Source organism: Bombina bombina, chromosome 8 (genome assembly GCF_027579735.1).
Source record: "Bombina bombina isolate aBomBom1 chromosome 8, aBomBom1.pri, whole genome shotgun sequence".
Taxonomy (NCBI): Eukaryota; Metazoa; Chordata; class Amphibia; order Anura; family Bombinatoridae; genus Bombina; species Bombina bombina.
This window is the reverse complement of record NC_069506.1, coordinates 341,113,418-341,137,768: the sequence shown is the minus strand read 5'-3', so window position 1 is coordinate 341,137,768 and position 24,351 is coordinate 341,113,418. Positions and strand designations below refer to the sequence as shown.

The 24,351-nt window shown below is 41.3% G+C and overlaps 1 protein-coding gene across 1 annotated transcript in view; it reads left to right on the top strand.

Annotated features, from left to right (window-relative positions):
- The first annotated feature begins 436 nt into the window (after positions 1–436).
- The window catches only part of LOC128639049 (NXPE family member 1-like), a 141,849-nt gene continuing 117,934 nt past the window's right edge, over positions 437–24,351 (top strand). Inside the window, exons 1-2 of the mRNA XM_053691190.1 lie at positions 437–541; positions 5,351–5,815. Of these exons, the coding sequence (XP_053547165.1) occupies positions 437–541; positions 5,351–5,815 (570 nt within the window). The remainder of the gene's footprint in view (positions 542–5,350; positions 5,816–24,351) is intronic.

The window sequence follows — 24,351 nt, the reverse complement described above, 5'->3', positions numbered from 1 at the left end:
ATTCGGATATAACGGATATAGCGGGAAAATTTCCATCCTTAACTGCGAGAAAAGCACCGTCATTGGGTGATGAACTAGTTAATAGTAATTGTGTGGATCCAAATCCCAATACTAATTGATTGGCTAAGATGAAGGAAGAGAATGGTTCTTTTAAATGTGGTAAATGCGTAATTTGCAAATTCATGATGAAATTAAATAAAATAACCAATTTGGAGGGGAAACAATTTAAAGTGAAAGGACATATTAATTATAAAAGTAGTGGAGTGATATATTTAGTGACATGTATGTGTCCCAAGTTCTATATTTGGAAAACCTACAGGGAAATCCACAAAATGATTAAGGAGCATAGGAGGGATATACTCAAAGAAAGAATCAAAAGCATATAGCTAGACACTTTATGGAATGACATAATAGTGGGGACAAAGATTTAAGATGAATGGGCTTAGAGCGTATCGACCTGAGATTTAGAGGAGATGATATTGACAAACTGTTATTAAAGGCTGAGTGCAAATGGATATATAATTTGAACTCACTACAGCCAGTGAGATTAAATGATGAAATTAATTATGCCCCATTTTTAACTTAGCTCATGCAACTTGTCATAATAAGCCCCTCTGTATATACCTGGCCTAATCCCCTTTATCTGCAAATCTATTTTCTTTGAATTGAACATTTACTAATATTTATCATATATACACTCCAGAAATCTCCTATTGTCCCGTCATCATATACACCAATGTAATATTAACTTGTGTTTCACTGATTCCTATAGAGGTATGGGTAATTCACACTCCATAAAAAACAATCTCCAATTGGTTTCAAATTTATTAGAAATTTTCATCTTTTACTTCTTGGTTTGCCTATACAGTACTATAAAATGTATATATTTTTTTAATTCTAGATGTAAATATTAATATATATATATATATATACATATAATATTATATATATATATATATATATATATATATATATATGCTTTTTTGAAAATATGTCTTTATTTTGTAAAATGAATTTATTTGGTGATATTCCCACTGTCTCCTAGATATTTAACAGTAGCCAATGGTAGTATAGGTTAGAATTAAACACACATTTGTTTGTATAGAATATAGGTATTATAAAGAAAATGATATGTGAACCTAAAGGTAATAGAGCAAGCCTGAAGGACTTCCATGTAACAGTAACGGTAACTGTATCAATCCAGTGAGTGGATGACTGCAGGGGCGGCTCTGGGAGGACCCAAGATTGGCTTTGAATTACTTTTGGTCTGGTGAGCTAACGGAGTGATACACTCCGGAATCGTCCTCCCCTTATACCCATAATCACTCTAGAAGGATTGAAATATTATCTCTTAAAATTGGCTGGCTTTATTTATCCGCTTGCAATTTCTTGGACATCGCTTTGGTACTACAGTTCTTAACCTGGACTGCTTTTGCAATAACGTTTTCTCTGTCTAAAGCTGTATGCATATTTATTGACTGACTGTGCAACTGCTTCTGTACCTTATTGCACTAGGCTTCATTGTTACAGGTCTTAACCTGGACTGCTTTGCACCAAACGCTTCTTGTTGTGAATCCTGCATGCAAATAAACTAATTGACTGTGCAACTGCTCTGTGGATATCATACCTAGCTTTTCCTAATTGCTTTTGGTGTATTTGGAGAGATTTATCTCCATACCTTTTATATTATTTGCCCTCATGATTCTCCTTCAGTAGAATTGCTCATTTGATTATTTTGTTTCTATATACTGTGTGTGTTATTGAGATAATAATCCATAATCAATAAATATATCATCTGCTTGAATATCTGAGCCTCCTGTGATTTGCTTGTATGCTGGTTTATTGTTAGATTGTTTGCCCCTATATGAGCTAATGCTGGGTTGGTTCAATCTGTCCTTTTTCTTATATTTTTATAATTAATTGTTCGTGAACTCCATGCACAGGTGACCTGACAATATTGCATAGTTCAGTGAGCCTTTGTCTTGTGGGCATTTTTTTGTACATCCTGTGAGCTGGATATTTTTTCAATATATATATATATATATATAAAACACAGAAAAATACAGCGCTAAGGATAAAATGTTACCAAATTAGGAAATACCCGAAATGTCCTGTAAATGCAGGTCTCTCCTTATTTAGTCCCAAAATACCCAGTCACAAATAAAGGGAGGAGAATGGAAAAGGATTATTCTTCACTCGCAGCCTAATCCCATAGGAAACTGAGGGAATCCACCTTTTATTATGCTCCTGGAACACATGTATACAAATACATAAATGAGCAGTCATCCAAATGTTAACTACATCTGATGAAGCGACCAATCACTTTGCGAAACGCGTCATGTCACGCCCCCTCACTAGCCTAAGCTAAGAGTCAGGTGCTACGGCACAGATTTTACTACCTTCAGTCTTCTGGAGTTATTTTATGAGTATGTAATATTGCAGTTGGATGAATGCTCATTTATGTATTTGTATACTTGTGTTCCAGGAGCATAATAAAATTTGTGTTTATGTAAACGAAGCTTCTAACAAGTTTTCTAGTTAATATCCCTCATTCGCCCTCATTCAACAAATGGAGAGGCCATAGAAATCCTCTCTGAGCAAGGTAATAACCTCCCTTTCAAAATGGTTCATCTTCTGTTGGGGAGGAGAGGATTACATTGAAAAAAAAAAAAACGTTTTTGGTGTTGGAGAGAAACGGAGCTGAAATCCTCAGTGGCTATATGCCACACAGTGTCTTATCCATACCTCATAGGAGTTGAGGTGTATGCAAGTGAGTGACCATTTGGCTTCTTTCTACTGAACTCGTTTTCACCTGACATACTACACCAGAGAGGATTTTCCTGCTGTGCGCCCTTCCCTCTTCTGTTCTAGATATATATATATATATATACACACACACATATATATATATATATATATATATATATATATATATATATATATATATACAGTATATACACACACACACAGTATATATATATATATATATATATATATATATATATATATATATATATATATATATATACAGCAGGTTGTAGCAGGTGCACTCGCACAAACAATTCAGTTCAACGCCAGGGTGCTAGAATAGGGTATTATCTATGGAATCAGGAGACAGCACTCACTGGTCTTGACAATACTGGATTTATTCAGTGACATTTCGGGGAACACACTCCTTCATCAGACCCGTCTGATGAAGGGGTGTATTCCCCAAAATGTCACTGAATAAATTCAGTATTGTCAAACGTCACTGAATAAATCCAGTATTGTCAAGACCAGTGATTGTATTAACTAATAGCTATTGTATTAATTATATTGTAGCTATATTAGGGTTTATTTTATAGGTAAGTATTTAGTTTTAAATAGGATTAATTTATTTAATTTTAGAAATATTATTTTGTTTATTTTAAATTATATTTATGTTAGGGGGGTGTTAGGGTTAGGGTTAGAGTTAGGTTTAGGGGTTAATAACTTTATTATAGTAGCGGCGACATTGCAGGCGTGAGATTAGTGGTTAATAATTGTAGGTAGGTGGCGGCGATGTTAGGGAGGGCAGATTAGGGGTTAATACAATTTATTCTAGTGTTTGCAAGGTCGGAGTGCGGCGGTTTAGGGGTTAATACATTTATTATAGTGGCGGCGAGGTCAGGTCGGCAGATTACGGGTTAATAAGTGTAGTTAGGTAGCAGCGACGTTGGGGGGGGCAGATTAGGGGTTAATAAATATAATATAGGGGTCGGCGAGGTTAGGAGCAGCAGATTAGGGGCTCATAGGGATAATGTAGGTGGCGGCGGTGTCCGGTTGGCAGATTAGGGGTTCAAATTTTTTTTTATAGTGGCAGCGATGTGGGGGGGGCCTCGGTTTAGGGGTACATAGGTAGTTTATGGGTGTTAGTGTACTTTGTAGCACAGTAGTTAAGAGCTTTATATTCACGCGTTTGCCCATAAAGCTCTTAACTACTGACTTTTTTTGTCGGTAGGAGTCTTGTCGGTAGAGGGTCTACAGCTCACTTCTCCCAAGACTCCAAATACCGGTGTTAGGCAGATCCCATTGAAAAGATAGGATACGCAATTGGCATAAGGGGATCCACGGTAGCCTGGAGTAGCGGTAGAGAAGTGAGCGCTAGACCCTTTCCTGGCTGACTCTAAATACCAGCGGGCGGTAAAAAGCAGCATTAGGACCCCTTAACGCTGCTTTTGACGGCTAATGCCAAACTCTCAATCTAGGTGTTAATTTGATAAGCTTTCTTTGTGCTACTTTCAAAGTTTTTAGTCTTTTTGACAAATTGTCAACAAACACAATGATTACAGGGTGAACACCCTACAATTTTTTTGGGAGTGTGATTCTAACCAATTGTTTTTTTTTTTTTACTTGATTGAATTCACTTTTAAACAAAAAGTCTTTTAGGTTGTTGGCCCTTTGTGCCGCCATAAGGGGATAATCCCCCACATGTTCCTGTAAAACAGGATCAAGTGAAAGGAGATGACAATTTTTTTGCAAAATGTTTGTAATTGTATCCCAATGGGAATTTAATTTTTTGATAAATTTAATCTTTGTAGCAGATGCATCATTTTTAGATGGTTTGTTCTGAAATAGAAGATCCCTTCAATTCATATTCTTAGCTTTAAAAAGGGCCCTTTTTACACATCTTTTAGAGTATCCTCGGGCATAAAACCTACTGGACATCTCAGCAGCCTGTTTGTTGAAAATATATTATTCATCAGTGCAAATTCGACGCAATCTTAAAAATTGCCCATATGGAATGCCTTTCTTTAGGTTTTCAGGATGATGGCTAGATCCCAACAGTAGGCTGTTAGACGCAGTAGGTTTACGGTATATTTGAGTCTCAACAATGCTCTCTCTTCTGCCAACAAGGAGATCCAGAAAGCTAATTTTATTAGCATCATAGCTGCATGTGAGAAAACTATTCAAGTCATTCTGATTAAAAATGGACACAAACTGAAGAAGTTCCTGTTTTGTTCCATCCCATAGAATGAATATATAATCCACATAGCGAATCCAAAGGGCCACATGCACATCAACCCATGCAGTATGCTCACCAAACACAATGTTATTCTCCCACCATCCTAAATGTAGGCAGGCATAGGTTGGTGCACATGTGGCCCCCATGGCCATACCACGTTTTTGCCTGTAATGTTTACCACTGAACAGAAAAATATTGTTGGTAAGTACAAACTCAAGAAGATCAGTAACAAACTTTGTATGTTTAACATAACCAGGCCCCATAGTCCCCAAGAATGATTTACATTCCTTTAAACCAACCGAGTGAGGGATAGAGGAATATAAAGATCATTTTTCTGCTATTCCTAACATATCTGTGTTTGTGCAGAGTGTCTCTGAACAGTTTGCACAGATACAGAACACTGGTATAATTAATGATAATCTGTCTCAGGGAGAGCGTAAAGCCTTGAATGAACTTATGTTTCATAAAGAATTGGTCATTAAACCGGCCGATAAGGGCGGAAATGTTGTGATCTTGGATCAGAACTATTATATCAGTGAAGCTATACGCCAACTTTCTGATAATGACCAATACACCTCTGTGACTTATGATGATTTTCAGAAATCACATAATGAGTTATTATTTCTTCTAAATGATGCTAGGATATCTAATTTAATTACCACCCAAGAACAAGGCTATTTGTATAATGCAAAACCAAAGATTCCAGTTTTTTATTGGATTCCCAAAATTCATAAATCACTATCAAAACCTCCAGGTCACCCCATGATCTCTGGGATGGGGGGCCCTACTGAGGGTATTAGCAGAGACGTGGACCATTTGTTACAACCTTTTGTTAACGAACTAATGCCTAGATTACGAGTTTTGTCGGTAAAAACTTGCGGAGCTAACACTCATTTTTTTTCCAGTGCTCCCTTAAAGGGACAGTACACTGTCAAATCGTTTTTCCATAAATGTATTTTAAATTACTTGTTATACCAACTGCAGAGTATAAAATATTTGAGAAATTGCATTTTCGGGTTTATTTGTGTATATGAAGTAGCTGGTTTTGTGCTTTGAAACCACAGCCTATTACAATGGGTTGAGCTTCAGGTAATATCAGATCTCATTATGTTATCACTTTTATGTACACAGACTTGCTTCCTTATCTTATATTTGTCTGGAACACCAAAGCTCAATACATAGATAGTACAATGGAAAATGATCATTTTATTACTTAACTATCATGCCCCCCACTGACAGTGTAATCTCTTCTGCTGGCTGTGTTTACTTAGGCTTGTCAATAGCATATACGCAAGTATCAAAACTTTCAGTATAGGTTGGGAAACCACAAGCTAAATCAGCAATTTCAAATGCTGAAATATGAGTAAAGGAGCTACTTGCAACCAAATTAATACACTCTAGCAGGTAAAAAGGATCATTGGGAATAATTTAAAGGGGAGAAAGTTTTTGGGTGAACTGTCCCTTTAAGCTAACGCTGGTATTACGAGTTTTCTGAATGGCTGCGTTAGCCTCAGAAAAGTGAGCGTTGAGCTAAATTTAGCTCCACTTCTAACCTCAATACCGGCGTTGCTTACGGTAGCCGTAAGCTGGAAAAACATGCTTGTGCACAATTTCCCCATAGGAAAAAAAGGGGCTGAGCTGGCTGAAAAAAAACCTAACACCTGCAAAAAAGCAGCGTTCAGCTCCTAATGCAGCCCCATTGTTTCCTATGAGGAAACACTTTCTAAGTCTACACCTAACACCCTAACATGAACCCCGAGTTTAAACACCCCTAACCTTACACTTATTAACCCCTAATCTGCTGTCCCCGACATCGCCAACACCTACATTATATTAATAACCCCTAATCTGCCGCTCCGTACACCGCTGCCACCTACATTATCCCTATGAACCCCTAATCTGCTGCCCCTAACATCGCCGACACCTATATTATATTTATTAACCCCTAATCTGCCCCCCCAATGTCGCCGCCACCTACCTACACTTATTAACCCCTAATCCGCTAACCGGACATCGTTGCCACTATAATAAATGTATTAACCCCTAAACCGCCGCACTCTCACCTTGCAAACACAATAATACATTTTATTAACCCCTAATCTGCCCCCCCAACGTCGCCGCCACCTACCTACAATTATTAACCCCTAATCTCCTGCCCCCAACGTCGCCGCTACTATAATAAAGTTATTAACCCCTAAACCTAAGTCTAACCCTAACCCTAACACCTCTCTAACTTAAATATAATTTAAATAATCTAAATAAATTTACTATAATTAAATAAATTATTCCTATTTTAAACTAAATACTTACCTATAAAATAAACCATAAGATAGCTACAATATAACTAATAGTTACATTGTAGCTATTTTAGGATTTTTTTTTATTTTACAGGCAACTTTGTATTTATTTTAACTAGGAACAATAGCTATTAAATAGTTAATAACTATTTAATAGCTACCTAGTTAAAATAATTACAAAATTACCTGTAAAATAAATCCTAACCTTAGTTACAAATACACCTAACACTACACTATCAATAAATTAATTAAACAAATTACCTACAATTATCTAAACTAAAATACAATTAAATAAACTAAACTATATTACAAAAAAAACAAACACTAAATTACAAAAAATAAAAAAATATTACAAGAAGTTTAATCTAACTACACCTAATCTAAGCCCCCTAATAAAATAAAAAAGCCCCCCAAAATAATAAAATTCCCTAACCTATACTAAATTACAAAAGTAATCTGCTCTTTTACCAGCCCTTAAAAGGGCTTTTTGCGGGGCATTGCCCCAAAGTAATCAGCTCTTTTACCTGTAAAAGAAAATAACCCCCCCCCCCCAACATTACAACCAACCACCCACACACCTCTACTCTAAAACCCACCCGATCCCCCCTTAAAAGGGATTCTATCAGCCAATCAGAATTAAGGTAGGAAAAATCTGATTGGTTGATTTAATCAGCCAATCAGATTGAAGTTCAATCCGATTGGCTGATTGGATGAGCCAATAGAATGCGAGGTCAATTCTCGGTTTAGGGGTTCATAGGTAATTTATGGGTGTTAGTGTACTTTGTAGCACTGTAGTTAAGAGCTTTATGTTTACTATTAGTCTCTCTTGACGTTGAATCTTTATATTCCTCTATCCCTCACTCTGTTGGTTTATATGCCTGCCTACATTTAGGATGGTGGGAGAATAACTTACGCCTAGATTTAGAGTTTGGCGTTAGCCGTCAAAACCAGCGTTAGGGGCTCCTAACGCTGGATTTGGGGTACTGCTGGTATTTAGAGCCGTGTAGGTAAAGGTCTAACGCTCACTTTGCAGCCGCGACTTTTCCATACCGCAGATCCCCCTACGCCATTTGCGTATCCTATCTTTTCAATGGGATCTTTCTAACGCTGGTATTTAGAGTCTTGGCTGAAGTGAGCGTTAGAACTCTAACGACAAGACTCCAGCCGCAGCAAAAAGCCAGGAGTTAAGAGCTTTCTGGGCTAACGCCGGTTCATAAAGCTCTTAACTACTGTCCTCTAAAGTAAACTAACACCCATAAACTACCTATGTACCCCTAAACCGAGGTCCACCCACATCGCCGCCACTCTAATAATTTTTTTTAACCCCTAATCTGCCAACCGCACACCGCCGCAACCTACGTTATCCTTATGTACCCCTAATCTGCTTCCCCTAACACCGCCGACCCCTACATTATATTTATTAACCACTAATCTGCCGCCCCCAACATCGCCGCCACCTACCTACAATTATTAACCCCTAATCTGCCGACCGGACCTCACCGCTACTATAATAAAGTTATTAACCCCTAATCCGCCTCACTCCCGTCTCAATAACCCTATAATAAATAGTATTAACCCCTAATCTGCCCTCCCTAACATCGCTGACACATAACTTCAAGTATTAACCCCTAATCTGCCGACCGGACCCCACCGCTACTCTAATAAATTTATTAACCCCTAAAGCTAAGTCTAACCCTAACACTAACACCCCCTAAGTTAAATATATTTTTTATCTAACGAAATAAATTAACTCTTATTAAATAAATTAATCCTATTTAAAGCTAAATACTTACCTATAAAATAAACCCTAATATAGCTACAATATAAATTATAATTATATTGTAGTTATTTTAGGATTTATATTTATTTTACAGGTAACTTTGTATTTATTTTAACCAGGTACAATAGCTATTAAATAGTTAATGACTATTTGATAGCTACCTAGTTAAAATAATTACAAAATTACCTGTAAAATAAATCCTAACCTAAGTTACAATTAAACCTAACACTACACTATCAATAAATTAATTAAATAAAATACCTACAATTATCTACAATTAAACCTAACACTACACTATCAATAAATTAATTACATAAAATACCTACAAATAAATACAATTAAATAAACTAACTAAAGTACAAAAAATAAAAAAGAACTGTTACAGAAAATAAAAAATTATTTACAAACATTAGAAAAATATTACAACAATTTTAAGCTAATTACACCTACTCTAAGCCCCCTAATAAAATAACAAAGCCCCCCAAAATAAAAAAAAAATCCTACCCTATTCTAAAATATAAATAGAAAAGCTCTTTTACCTTACCAGCCCTTAAAAGGGCCTTTTGCGGGGCATGCCCCAAAGAATTCAGCTCTTTTGCCTGTAAAAAAACATACAATACCCCCCCAACATTACAACCCACCACCCACATACCCCTAATCTAACCCAAACCCCCCTTAAATAAACCTAGCACTAAGCCCCTAGGTTTATTTCAATACGGGCGAACGGGCGAACGGGCGAACCGCCATAGACTTCAATAGGCAGGCAAACTTTAAAACCCCCAGGGACTCTTTCTGGCCACAATAGTGATGGAAAGTTGTTTCAAGGGGACTAACACCTGGACTGTGGCATGCCGGAGGGGGATCCATGGCAAAATCTATAAAGGGCATAAATCACCTAACATTCCTAAATTGTTTGAAATAACATGCTTTAAAACATCAGGTATGATGTTTTATCGATCAGGTAGTGTAAGGGTTACGCCCGCTTCACAGTGACAGACCAAACTCCCCGTTTAAAGGGACAGTCTACACCAGAATTTTTATTGTTTTAAAAGATAGATAATCCCTTTATTACCCATTTCCCAGTTTTGCATAACTAACACATTTATAATAATATACTTTTAACCTCTGTGATTATCTTGTATCTAAGCCTCTGCAAACTGCCCCTTTTTTCAGTTCTTTTGACAGACTTGCAGTTTAGCCAATCAGTGCCTGCTCCCAGATAACTTCTCGTGCACGAGCACAGTGTTATCTATATGAAATACGTGAACTAACACCCTCTAGTGGTGAAAAACTGTTAAAATGCAATCTGAAAGAGGTGGGCTTCAAGGTCTAAGAAATTAGCATATGAACCTCCTAGGTTAAGCTTTCAACTAAGAATACCAAGAGAACAAAGCAAAATTAGTGATAAAAGTAAATTTGAAAATTGTTTAAAATTACATGCTCTATCTGAATCATGAAAGTTTATTTTGGCCTAGACTGTCCCTTTAACACACCTCAAACAGTCCATTTGCACAACCGCAAACTCCCCATTTGAACAAGGTTGGATACCAAGCTAGCCATGTCCCGTTCCTTCAGCCACGTAAAACTCCAAGGGTCCCCGAAAGGTGACAACAAGCCCCCTGGGACGCCTGCTGTGTTTGGTCTTCCACCTCCTCAAAGCCACCTTCCTCCTCTGACTCCTCTTCTTCAGACTCCTCTCTCTGCATTGCCTCTCTCTGCGTTATTATAAGGTGTGTTAAGCAGTACTATTCCTATCAGTTTAATCCCTGTAACGTCTCCTATCATGGGACGTGTATATGGCATCGATTTTAGGAACCGGGAGATGGAAAAAGATGCTTGGTCGGTCCTCCTACTTCAAATTTTGGGCACTGCGCATGCAATCTAATGTGCCACCAGATATGAGTGGTGTGTTAAGTAGTTCTATTCTTATCAGTTTAATCCCTGTTACGTCCCCTATCAGGGGACGTGTATATGGAATCGATTTTAGGAACCGGGAGATGGAAAAAGATGCTTGGTCGGTCCTCCTACTTCAAATTTGGGGCACTGCGCGTGCAATCTAATGTGCCACCAGATATGAGTGGTGTGTTAAGTAGTTCTATTCTTATCAGTTTAATCCCTGTTACGTCCCCTATCAGGGGACTAGTATATGGCATCGATTTTAGGAACCAGGAGATGGAAAAAGATGCTTGTTCGGTCCTCCTACTTCAAATTTGGGGCACTGCATGTGCAATCTACTGTGCCACCAGATATGAGTGGTTTGTTAAGTAGTTCTATTCTTATCAGTTTAATCCCTGTTACGTCCCCATAAGGGGACGTGTATATGGCATCGATTTTAGGAACCAGGAGATCGAAAAAGTTGCTTGGTCGGTCCTCCTACTTCAAATTTGAGGCACTGCGCGTGCAATCCAATGTGCCACCAGATATGAGTGGTGTGTTAAGTAGTTCTATTCTTATCAGTTTAATCCCTGTTATGTCCCCTATCAGGGGACGTGTATATGGCATCAATTTTAGGAACCGGGAGATGGAAAAAGATGCTTGGTCGATCCTCCTACTTCAAATTTGGGGCACTGCGCGTGCAATCTAATGTGCCACCAGATAGAAGTGGTGTGTTAAGTAGTACTATTCCTATCAGTTTAATCCCTGTTATGTGCCTTTTTTTTGGTTTGGTTTTTGAAGCCATAGTGCAGCACCAGAGGCCAGAAAAATTAGGCATGTAAACATGCCTGAAAAATCAGTTATTGTTGCAGCCACTGCTGTAGCAGCGGCCATAAAAATTGATGTTTGTTTCCCAGGCAGAAAGTGCCCTAAAACATTGTGGCTTGAACCCTAGTTGGTGGCGGATAAGTCACGCAAGTCATCCGGCATTCAGAGATAAAATACAGCAGCGTGTGGACCATTTTTAGCCCAAGGCAGCTCATCTCATCAGGCCTTTTTTAGTCGAATGTATCGCCTACTGTCAGTCCCTTTGGGATCCATCCCTCATTCATCTTAATAAAGGTGAGGTAATCTAGACTTTTTTGACCTAGGCGACTTCTCTTCTCAGTGACAAAACCTCCTGCTGCACTGAAGGTCCTTTCTGACAGGACACTTGAAGCGGGGCAGGCCAGAAGTTCTATCGCAAATTGGGATAGCTCAGGCCACAGGTCAAGCCTGCACACCCAGTAGTCAAGGGGTTCATCTCTCCTCAGAGTGTCGATATCTGCAGTTAAGGTGAGGTAGTCTGCTACCTGTTGGTCGAGTCGTTCTCTGAGAGTGGACCCCGAAGGGCTGTGGCGATGCATAGGACTTAAAAAGCTCTGCATGTCCTCCATCAACAACACGTCTGTAAAGCGTCCTGTCCTTGCCAGCGTTTTTGTGGGAGGAGGAGTATTACTTTCACCTCTTCCCCTGTTAGATTCCCGTTGTGCTGTGACATCACCCTTATACGCTGTGTAAAGCATACTTTTTAATTTATTTTGGAACTGCTGCATCCTTTCCGACTTGCGGTAATTCGGTAACATTTCAGGCACTTTATGCTTATACCGGGGGTCTAGTAGCGTGGACACCCATTACAGGTCATTCTTCTTCAGCTTTTTTATACGAGGGTCCCTCAACAGGCACGACAGCATGAAAGACCCCATTTGCACAAGGTTGGATGCCGAGCTACTCATGTCCCGTTCCTCATCCTCAGTGATCTCACTGAAGGTATCTTCTTCCTCCCAGCCATGTACAACACCACGGGTACCAGATAGGTGACAACGAGCACCCTGGGATGCCTGTTGTGGTTGGTCTTCCTCCTCCTCCTCAAAGCCACATTCCTCCTCTGACTCCTATTCCTCACAATCCTCTTCCAGCATTGCCGCAGGTCCAGCAAGTGATGCTGATAAGGCTGTTTCTGGTGGTGATGGTGACCACAACTCTTCCTCTTCACGCTCATCTACGGCCTGATCCAGCACTCTTCGCAGGGCACGCTCCAGGAAGAAAACAAATGGTATGATGTCACTGGTGGTGCCTTCGGTGCGACTGACTAGGTTTGTCACCTCCTCAAAAGGATGCATGAGCCTACAGGCATTGTGCATGAGCATCCAGTAACGTGGCAAAAAAATTCCCAGCTCCGCAGAGGCTGTCCTAGCACCCCGGTCATACAAATAGTCGTTAACCGCTTTTTCTTGTTGGATCAGGCGGTCGAACATGAGGAGTGTTGAAATCCAATGTGTCGGGCTGTCGCAAATCAAGCGCCTCACTGTCATGTTGTTTCGCCGCTGGATATCTGAAAAGTGCGCCATGGTCATGTAGGAACGCCTGAAATGGCCACACATCTTCCTGGCCTGCTTCAGGACATCCTGTAAGCCTGGGTACTTATGCACAAAGCGTTGTACGATCAGATTACACACATGTGTCATGCACGGCACATGTGTCAACTTGCCCAAATTCAATGCCGCCACCAAATTTCTTCCGTTGTCACTAACCACTTTGCCGAACTCCAGTTGGTGTGGAGTCAGCCACTGATCCACCTGTGCGTTCAGGGTGGACAGGAGTGCTGGTCCGGTGTGACTCTCTGCTTTAAGGCAAGTCAACCCCAAGATGGCGTGACACTGCCGTATCCGGGATGTGGAATAGTACCTGGGGAGCTGGGGGGGTGCCGTTGATGTGGATCGAGACGCAGCAGCAGAAGAGGACTCAGCCGAGGAGGTTATGGAAGAGGATGGAGGAGTAGAGGAGGTGGCAGCAGGCCTGCCTGCAAGTCATGGCAGTGTCACCAACTCCTCTGCAGAGCCACGCATTCCATGCTTAGCAGCCGTCAGCAGGTTTACCAAATGCGCAGTGTAGGTGATATGCCTGCTCTGACCATGCTTTGCAGACCAGGTATCAGTGGTCAGATGGACCCTTGCCCCAACACTGTGTGCCAGACATGCCATTACTTCCTTTTGCACAATCGAGTACAGGTTGGGGATTGCCTTTTGTGCAAAGAAATTTTTGCCGGGTACCTTTAACTGCGGTGTCCCAATAGCTACAAATTTTTTGAACGCCTCAGACTCCACCAGCTTGTATGGTAAAATCTGGCGGAATAAGAGTTCAGTCAAGCCAGCTGTCAGATGCCGGGCAAGGGGGTGACTTTGTGACATTGCTTCTTACGCTCAAACATGTCCTTGACAGACACCTGACTGTGGGCAGATGAGCAGGAACTGCTCAAGGTGAGAGACGGAGTGGCGGATGGTTGAGAGGGGGCAAGGAGGACAGCAGTGGTTGACGTGGCTGAAGATGCTGGACCAGGAGGAGGACGATTGCGGCTTTGAGTTTGCTGCTTGTACTCATGTGATGATCCAATAGGCGTTTGTGATGTGCGATCATGTGCCTTCGCAAAGCAGTTGTACCTAGGTGGGTGTTGGACTTCCCACAAGCTCTGCGATGACGGCATTCTGGTGGTGGCAACAGCATGCGTTGATTGGCGTGCTGTCTGGCTGACCCCGGGTGCCGATGCATGCTGTCTGACTGTGCCACTAGCTCCTTGCGATGACCTCCCCCTCCTTCCAACTCGTCTCCTCCTCCTCTCTGTCTCCCCATCTGAACTTTCCCCCTCTTCTTCTTCTCTTCTAGCGGGCACCCACGTGACATCCACGGACACATCGTCATCATCAACCGCTTCACTTGTATCTGACAAGTCAACAAAGGAGGCAGCAGCGGGTACAACATCATCATCATCACACTGTATGTCCATGTGTGTAATGCTGCCTGACTGAGACATATCCCTGTTATCTACATCCTCTGGCAATAATGGTTGCGCATCACTATCACTCATTTCTTCCAACTGATGTGTAAATAACTCCTCTGACACATCAAGTGAAGCGACTGTGGTGCTAGTGTTGGTGGTGGTGGCAGGCGGGCGAGTGGTAACTTGAGAGGTGCCCGAAGCTAAGCTGGAGGAGGATGGTGCGTCAAGGTTCTGAGCGGAAGCTGTAGAAGATGTGTGTCCTGTGCTAGCCAGTCAACTATGTCCTCAGAGTCAGAAATGTTCGAGTTCGGGGTACGTGGCCTCTGAATACTGGGCATTATTCTAGGGCCAAATGGAATCACAGCACCATAACCATGACGGCCCCTGCGGGGTGGCCTGCCTCTGTCTGTCTTTTTTTTTTTCGATTAGTGGTACTATGCGTGCAAGCTACTGTGACAACAGATATGAGTGGCACTGTGCAATGGCAGAAGTTGGCAGAGTAGACTCTGTAGGCCTGACACACACGCTTGCAGACAACTAACTGCTATTCAATCTATTACAGTCAAAATTGTATATTGTTTTTAAATGTACACTACTGTTACACCAGATATGAGTTGCACTGGTGTGACACTGTGCTGTGGTTAAATGCTGCCCTACCTAGCAGCCAGCCACCACTCATATCTGCTGAACATTATTTTAAATTAAAAAAAAAAAACTTTAAAATCATTTTGCTAGTGTAATCTAATTTCATTTTCTATCAGGCCTGTGTGTTTCTGACTTACAGAGCATACTGTGGTTAATAGCTGCCCTACCTAGGCTAGCAGCCACGACTCATATGTGCTTAACATTTTTTTAAATAAAAAAAAAAAAAACTTTAAATCATTTTGCTAGTGTAATCTAATTTTATTTTCTATCAGGCCTGTGTGTTTCTGACTTACAGAGCATACTGTGGTTAATTGCTGCCCTACCTAGCAGCCAGCCACCACTCATATCTGCTTAACATTATTTTAAATTTAAAATAAAAACTTTTAAATCATTTTGCTAGTGTAATCTAATTTCATTTTGTATCAGGCCTGTGTATTTCTGACTTACACAGCATACTGTGGTTAATAGCTGCCCTACCTAGCAGCCACAACTCATATCTGCTTAACATTATTTGAAATTTTTAAAAAAAAATGTTTAAATAATTTTGCTAGTGTAATCTAATTTCATTTTCTATCAGGCCTGTGTGTTTCTGGCTTACTCAGCATACCGTGGTTAATTGCTGTCCTATTAGCAGCCAGCCACCACTCATATCTGCTTAACATTATTTTAAAGTTAAAAAAAAATGTTTAAATAATTTTGCTAGTGTAATCTAATTTCATTTTCTATCAGGCCTGTGTGTTTCTGACTTACAGAGCATACTGTGGTTAATTGCTGCCCTACCTAGCAGCCACGACTCATATGTGCTTAACATTTTTTGTAAATTTTTTAAAAAAACCTTTAAATCATTTTGCTAGTGTAATCTAATTTTATTTTCTATCAGGCCTGTGTGTTTCTGACTTACAGAGCATACTGTGGTTAATTGCTGCCCTACCTAGCAGCCAGCCACCACTCATATCTGCTTAACATTATTTTAAATTTAAAATAAAAACTTTTAAATCATTTTGCTAGTGTAATCTAATTTCATTTTCTAACAGGCCTGTGTGTTTCTGACTTACACAGCAAGCATACTGTGGTTAATTGCTGCCCTACCTAGCAGCCACGACTCATATCTGCTTAACATTATTTTAATTTTTTTCAAAAAAAACGTTTAAATAATTTTGCTAGTGTAATCTAATTTCATTTTCTATCAGGCCTGTGTGTTTCTGGCTTACTCAGCATACTGTGGTTAATTGCTGTCCTATCAGCAGCCAGCCACGACTCATATCTGCTTAACATTATTTTAAAGTTAAAAAAAAACCTTTTAAATAATTTTGCTAGTGTAATCTAATTTCATTTTCTATCAAGCCTGTGTGTGGCCTGTGTGTTTCTGACTTACAGAGCATACTGTGGTTAATTGCTGCCCTACCTAGCAGCCACGATTCATATGTGCTTAACATTTTTTTAAATTAAAAAAAAAAACCTTTAAATCATTTTGCTAGTGTAATCTAATTTTATTTTCTATCAGGCCTGTGTGTTTCTGACTTACAGAGCATACTGTGGTTAAATGCTGCCCTACCTAGCAGCCAGCCACCACTCATATCTGCTGAACATTATTTTAAATTTAAAATAAAAACTTTTAAATCATTTTGCTAGTGTAATCTACTTTCATTTTCTATCAGGCCTGTGTGTTTCTGACTTACACAGCAAGTATACTGTGGTTAATTGCTGCCCTACCTAGCAGCCATGACTCATATCTGCTTAACATTATTTTAAATTTTTCAAAAAAAACATTTAAATCATTTTGCTAGTATAATCTAATTTCATTTTCTAACAGGCCTGTGTGTTTCTGGCTTACTCAGCATACTGTGGATAATTGCTGCCCTAGCAGCCACGACTCATATCTGCTTTACATTATTTTAAAGTTAAAACATTTTTTAAATCATTTTGCTAGTGTAATCTAATTTCTTTTTCCATCAGGCCTTTGTGTTTCTGGCCCACATCATATAGTGTGACACTGATTAATAGCTCTTTTTTCCACCACTTATATCTGGTATAACAGCATTATTGTAAATTTTTTAAACATTTTTTTTACATCAGTCCTCTCCTAGTGTTATTTAATTTTAGTTGCCAGGCCAGCCTGGCTGCCATTAGTGCCAGCCTGTGTGCATATACTGTGCATACTTCCATCCTCAGTGCCAGTTCACCACTCCTATCTGGTGTAACATTATATTAAATTTTGTAAAAAAAAACTTTTACATCAGTCTTCTAGTGTTATTTAATTTTAGTTTACAGGCCAGCCTGCCACCACTAGTGCCAGCCTGTGTGTCAGGCTGCCAGCACATACTGTGTCTAGTTCTATCCTGAGTGCCATTACTCCTATCTGTTGTAACATTTTTGTAACTTTTTTAAAAATAAACTGTTACATCAGTCTGCTATTGTTATTTAATTGCAGTTGCCTGTCTGCCAGCGTGTGTGCCAAGCCCACTTTCCAACTAGTGCCACAAATCATATTTGTTATAACAGTAGTTTAAATATTTAAAATAAAATCTTTTTTGACTGTGAATCATCAGCCTGCTAGTGGAGTTGAATTGCAGTTGCCTGCCTGCCAGCGTGTGTGCCAGGCCCACTTGCCAACTAGTGCCACCAATCATATTTGTTATAACAGTAGTTTAAATATTAAAAATAATAATTTTTTGACTGTGAAAGATCAGTCTGCTAGTGTAATCTAATTGCAGTTGCCTGCCTGCCTGCCAGGCCCACTTGCTGCCAACTATTGCCACCAATCATATTTGTTATAACAGTATTGTAAATATTTAAAATAAATAAATTTTTGCCTGTGAATCATCAGTCTCCTAGTGCCATTGAATTGCAGTTGCCTGCCTGCCAGCGTGTGTGCCAGGCCACTTGCCAACTAGTTACACCAATCATATTTATTCTAACAGTATTGTAAATATTTAAAATAAAAAATTCTTAGATTGTGAATCATCAGTCTGCTAGTGCCATTGAATTGCAGTTTCCTGCCTGCCAGCGTGTGTCTCAGGCCCACTAGCCAACTAGTGCCACCAATCATATTTGTTGTAACAGTATTGAAAATATTTAAAATCATAACTTTTTTGACTGTGAATCATCTGTCTCCTAGTGCCATTGAATTGCAGTTGCCTGCCTGCCAGCATGTGTGCCAGGCCCACTTGCCAACTAGTTACATCAATCATATTAGTTCTAACAGTATTGTAAATATTTAAAATAAAATATTCTTAGACTGTGAATCATCAGTCTGCTAGTGCCATTGAATTGCAGTTTCCTCCTGCCTGCCAGCGTGTGTGCCAGGCCCACTAGCCAACTACTGCCACCAATCATATTTGTTGTAACAGTATTGAAAATATTTTAAATCATAACTTCTTAGACTGTGAATCATCAGTCTGCTAGTGCCATTGAATTGCAGTTTCCTGCCTGCCAGCGTGTGTGCCAGGCCCACTAGCCAACTAGTGCCACCAATCATATTTGTTGTAACAGTATTGAAAATATTTAAAATCATAACTTTTTTGACTGTGAATCAATAGTCTCCTAGTGCCATTGAATTGCAGTTGCCTGCCTGCCAGTGTGTGTGCCAGGCCCACTTGCCAACTAGTTACACCAATCATATTAGTTCTAACAGTATTGTAAATATTTAAAATAAAAAATTCTTAGACTGTGAATCATCAGTCTGCTAGTGCCATTGAATTGCAGTTTCCTCCTGCCTGCCAGCGTGTGTGCCAGGCCCACTAGCCAACTACTGCCACCAATCATATTTGTTGTAACAGTATTGAAAATATTTTAAATCATAACTTTTTTGACTGTGAATCATCAGTCTCCTTGTGCCATTGAATTGCAGTTGCCTGCCTGCCAGCGTGTGTGCCAGGCCCACTTGCCAACTAGTTACACCAATCATATTTGTTGTAACAGTATTGTAAATATTTTAAATAAAAAATTCTTAGACTGTGAATCATCAGTCTGCTAGTGCCATTGAATTGCAGTTTCCTCCTGCCTGCCAGCATGTGTGCCAGGCCCACTAGCCAACTACTGCCACCAATCATATTTGTTGTAACAGTATTGAAAATATTTTAAATCATAACTTTTTTGACTGTGAATCATCAGTCTCCTAGTGCCATTGAATTGCAGTTGCCTGCCTGCCAGCGTGTGTGCAAGGCCCACTTGCCATTTCCAACTAGTGCCACCAATCATATTTGTTCTAACAGTATTGTCAATTTTTAAAAAAAACTATTTTTTAGACTAAGAAGCATGACTCAGCTAGTGTAATCTAATTGCAGTTGCCTTCCTCCCAGCATGTGTGCCAGACAGGCCCACTTGCCAACCAGTGCCACCAATCATATTTGTTGTCACAGTACTTTTAATATTTAAAAAATAAACATTTTTGACTTTGAAACATCAGTCTTTTTTGTTGTTGTCAGGCTCACAGCGTATACTGTGCCCACTTGCCCAGTGCCACCACTCATAATTTGTTTAATAGTATTGTAAGTGTACATTTTAAAGAAAATGACAGGCAGAGGCAGGCCACCCCGCAGGTGCCATCGTGGTGCTGTGATTTCTTTAGACCCTACAAATATGCACATTGTTCAGATGCCGGGTGCCAGGGGGGACGCGAAAAGTTCTGAGGAGGACCTAGTTGAATGGCTAACACAGGACACACAATCTTCTACAGCTTCCGCTCCTAGTCCTCCTAACCTTGACGCACCATCTACGTCCAGCTGTGCTTTGGGCACCTCTCAAGTGACCAGTGCCAGTCACCCGCCTGTCGCCACAACCAACACTAGCACCACAGCCACTTCACTTGATCTGTCACAGGAGTTATTGACACATCAGTTGGAAGAAATGAGTGATGCGCAACCATCATTGACAGAGGATGTAGATAACAGTGATATGTCTCAGTCAGGCAGCATTACTGACATGAAGTACGGTGTGATGATGATGATGATGATGTTGTACCCGCTGCTGCTTCCTTTCTTGATGTGTCAGATACATGTGAAGCGTTTGATGATGATGTGTCTGTGGATGTCACGTGGGTGCCTGCTAGAAGAGAAGAAGAAGAGGGGGATAGTTCAGATGGGGAGACAGAGAGGAGGAGGAGGAGACGAGTTGGAAGCAGGGGGAGGTCGTCGCAAGGAGCTAGTGGCACAGTCAGACAGCATGCATCGGCACCCATGGTCAGCCAGACAGCACGCCGACGACCATCAACGCATGCTGTTGCCACCACCAGAATGCCGTCATCGCAGAGCTCAGCAGTGTGGCATTTTTTTTGTGTGTCTGCCTCTGACAACAGCGATGCCATTTGCAACCTGTGCCAAAAGAAACTGAGTCGTGGGAAGTCCAACACCCACCTAGGTACAACTGCTTTGCGAAGGCACATGGTCTCACATCACAAACACTGATGGGATGAACACATGAGTAGAAGCAGCACACAAACTCAAAGCTGCCCTCCTCCTCCTGCTCCAGCATATTCAGCCAAGTCAACCACTGCTGTCCTCCTTGCCCCCTCTCAACCATCATCCACTGAATCTCTCTTACGTAGCAGTTCTTGGTCATCTGCCCACAGTCAGGTGTCTGTCAAGGACATGTTTGAGCATAAGAAGCCAATTTCTCAAAGTCACTCCCTTGCCCGGCATCTGACAGCTGGCTTGTCTGAACTCTTAGCCCGCCAGCTTTTACCATACAAGCTGGTGGAGTCTGATGCTTTCAAAAAATTTGTATCTATTGGGACACCGCAGTTGAAGGTACCTGACAGAAATTTCTTTTCACAAAAGGCAATCCCAAATATGTACTCTGTTGTGCAAAAGGAAGTAATGGCATGTCTGGCACACAGCGTTGGGGCAAGGGTCCATATGACCACGGATAGCTGGTCTGCAAAGCATTGTCAGGGCAGGTATATCACCTACACTGCGCATTGGGTAAACCTGCTGATGTCTGACAAGCATGGAATGCATGGCTCTGCAGAAGAGTTTGTGACACCGCCACAACTTGCAGGCAGGCCTGCTGCTACCTCCTCTACTCCTCCTACTCCATCCTCTTCCATAACCTCTTCCTCGGCTAAGTCCTCTTCTGCTTCTGCATCTTTCTCCACATCAATGGCACCCCCCCAGCTCCCCAGGTACTATTCAACATCCCGGATACGGCAGTGTCACGCCGTCTTGGGGTTGACTTGTCTGAAAGCGGAGAGTCACACCGCAACAGCACTCCTGACCACCCTGAACGCACAGGTGGATCAGTGGCTGACTCCGCACCAACTGGAGATTGGCAAGGTTGTTTCTGACAATGGAAGTAATTTGGTGGTGGCATTGAAATTGGGTAAGTTGACACATGTGCCGTACATGGCACATGTGTGTAATCTGATTGTACAACGCTTTGTGCATAAGTACCCAGGCTTACAGGACATCTGGAAGCAGGCCAGGAAGGTGTGTGGCCATTTCAGGTGTTCCTACACGGCCATGGCGCACTTGTCCGATATCCAGTGTCGAAACAACCTGCCAGTCAGGCGCTTGATTTGCGACAGCCCAACACGGTGGAATTCAACACTCCTAATGTTCGACTGCCTGCTCCAACAAGAAAAAGCTGTTAATGAGTATTTGTATGACCGGGGTGCTAGGACAGCCTCTGGGGAGCTGGGGATTTTTTTTTTGCCAAATTACTGGACGCTCATGCGCAATGCCTGTAGGCTCATGCGTCCTTTTGAGGAGGTGACAAACCTTGTCAGTCACACCGAAGGCACCATCAGCGACATAATACCATTTGTTTTCTTCCTGGAGCGTACCATGCGAAGAGTGCTGGATCAGGCCGTAGATGAGCGTGAAGAGGAAGAGTTGCGGTGTCCATCACCACCAGAAACAGCCTTATCAGCATGGCTTGCTGGACCTGCGGCAACGCAGGAAGAGGATTGTGAGGAAGAGGAGTCAGAGGAGGAATGTGGCTTTGAGGAGGAGGAGGAGGAGGAGGAGGGAGACCAAGCACAACAGGCATCCCAGGGTGCTCATTGCTGTCACCTCTCTGGTACCCGTGGTGTTGTACATGGCTGGGGGGAAGAAGATACCCTCAGTGACATCAGTGAAGACGAGGAATGGGACATGATTAGCTCTGCATCCAACCTTGTGCAAATAAGGTCTTTCATGCTGTTGTGCCTGTTGAGGGACCCTCGTATAAAAAAGCTGAAGGAGAACGACCTGTACTGGGTGTCCACGCTACTAGACCCCCGGTATAAGCATAAAGTGCCTGAAATGTTACCAAATTCCCGCATTTCGGAAAGGATGGAGCATTTTAAAAATAAATTAAAAACTATGCTTTACACAGCGTATAAGGGTGATGTCACAGCACAACGGGAATCTAACAGGGGAAGAGATGAAAGTAATCCTCCTCCTCCCACGACCACGGCAACAAGGACAGGACGCTTTCCTGACGTCTTGTTGATGGAGGACATGCGGACCTTTTTAACTCCTATGCATCGCCAGAGCCTTTCAGGATCCAGCCTCAGAGAAAGACTCAACCGACAGGTAGCAGACTACCTAGCATTAACTGCGGATCTCGACACTCTGAGGAGCGATGGACCCCTTGACTACTGGGTGTGCAGGCTTGACCTGTGGCCTGAGCTATCCCAATTTGCAATTGAACTTCTGGCCTGCCCCGCTTCAAGTGTCCTGTCCGAAAGGACCTTCAGTGCAGCAGGAGGTTTTGTCACTGAGAAGAGAAGTCGCTTAGGTCAAAAAAGTCTTGACTATCTCACCTTTATTAAAATGAATGAGGGATGGATCCTGAAGGGACTGACATTGGGCGATACATTTGAGTAAAAAAGGCCTGATGATGAGGTGAGCTGCCTTGGGCTACAAAGGGTACACACGCTGGCTTTTTTTTTCTTATAATGCAGGATGACTTGCGTGACTTATCCGCCAACAACTAGTGTTCAAGCCGCAAGGTTTTAGGGCACTTTCTAACTGTTTTACAAACATCAATTTTTCTGGCCGCTGCTACAGCAGTGGCTGCAAAAATACTGAATTTTTCAGGCATTTGTACATGCCTAATTTTTCTGGACTCTGCTGCTGCACTGTGGCTACAAAACTCAAAGCAAAAAAAAACGCACATAACAGTGATTAAACTGTTAAGAATAGTAGGGGGAGTAACAGGGATTAACGTGCTAAGAATAGTACAACTTAACACAACCTAGTTAACACTGTTTCCTAGACCGCATGTCTTGTTGTTATACTTTGTCAGGTTAATCATGCAGGCCACATAGACCTCCCTTGATAGGGGGAGTAACAGGGATTAAAGTGTTAAGAATAGTACAACTTAACACAACCTAGTTAACATTAACAGTGGTTCCCAGACCACATGTCTTGTTGTTAGATTTTGTCAGGATAATCAGGCAGGCCATATAGACCTCCCCCGATAGGGGGAGTAACAGGGATTAAAGTGCTAAGAATAGTACAACTTAACACAACCTAGTTAACAGTGGTTCCCAGGCCGCATGTCTTGTTGTTATATTTTGCCAGGATAATCAGGCACGCCATATAGACCTCCCCCGATAGGGGGAGTAACAGGGATTAAAGTGCTAAGAATAGTACTACTTAACACAACCTAGTTACCATATTTTGCCAGGATAATCAGGCACGCGATATAGACCTCCCCCAATAGGGGGAGTAACAGGTTTTAAAGTGCTAAGAATAGTACTACTTAACACAACCTAGTTACCATGGGTCCCAGACCGCATGTTTTGTTATTATACTTTGTCAGGGTAATCATGCAGGCCATATAGACCTCCCTTGATAGGGGGAGTAACAGGAATTAAAGTTCTAAGAATAGTACTACTTAACACAACCTAGTTACCATGGGTCCCACACCGCATGTTTTGTTGTTATACTTTGTCATATAGACCTCCACCAAAAGAGGGAGTAAGAGGGATTAAACTGCTAAGAAAAGTTTTACTTAACACAACCTA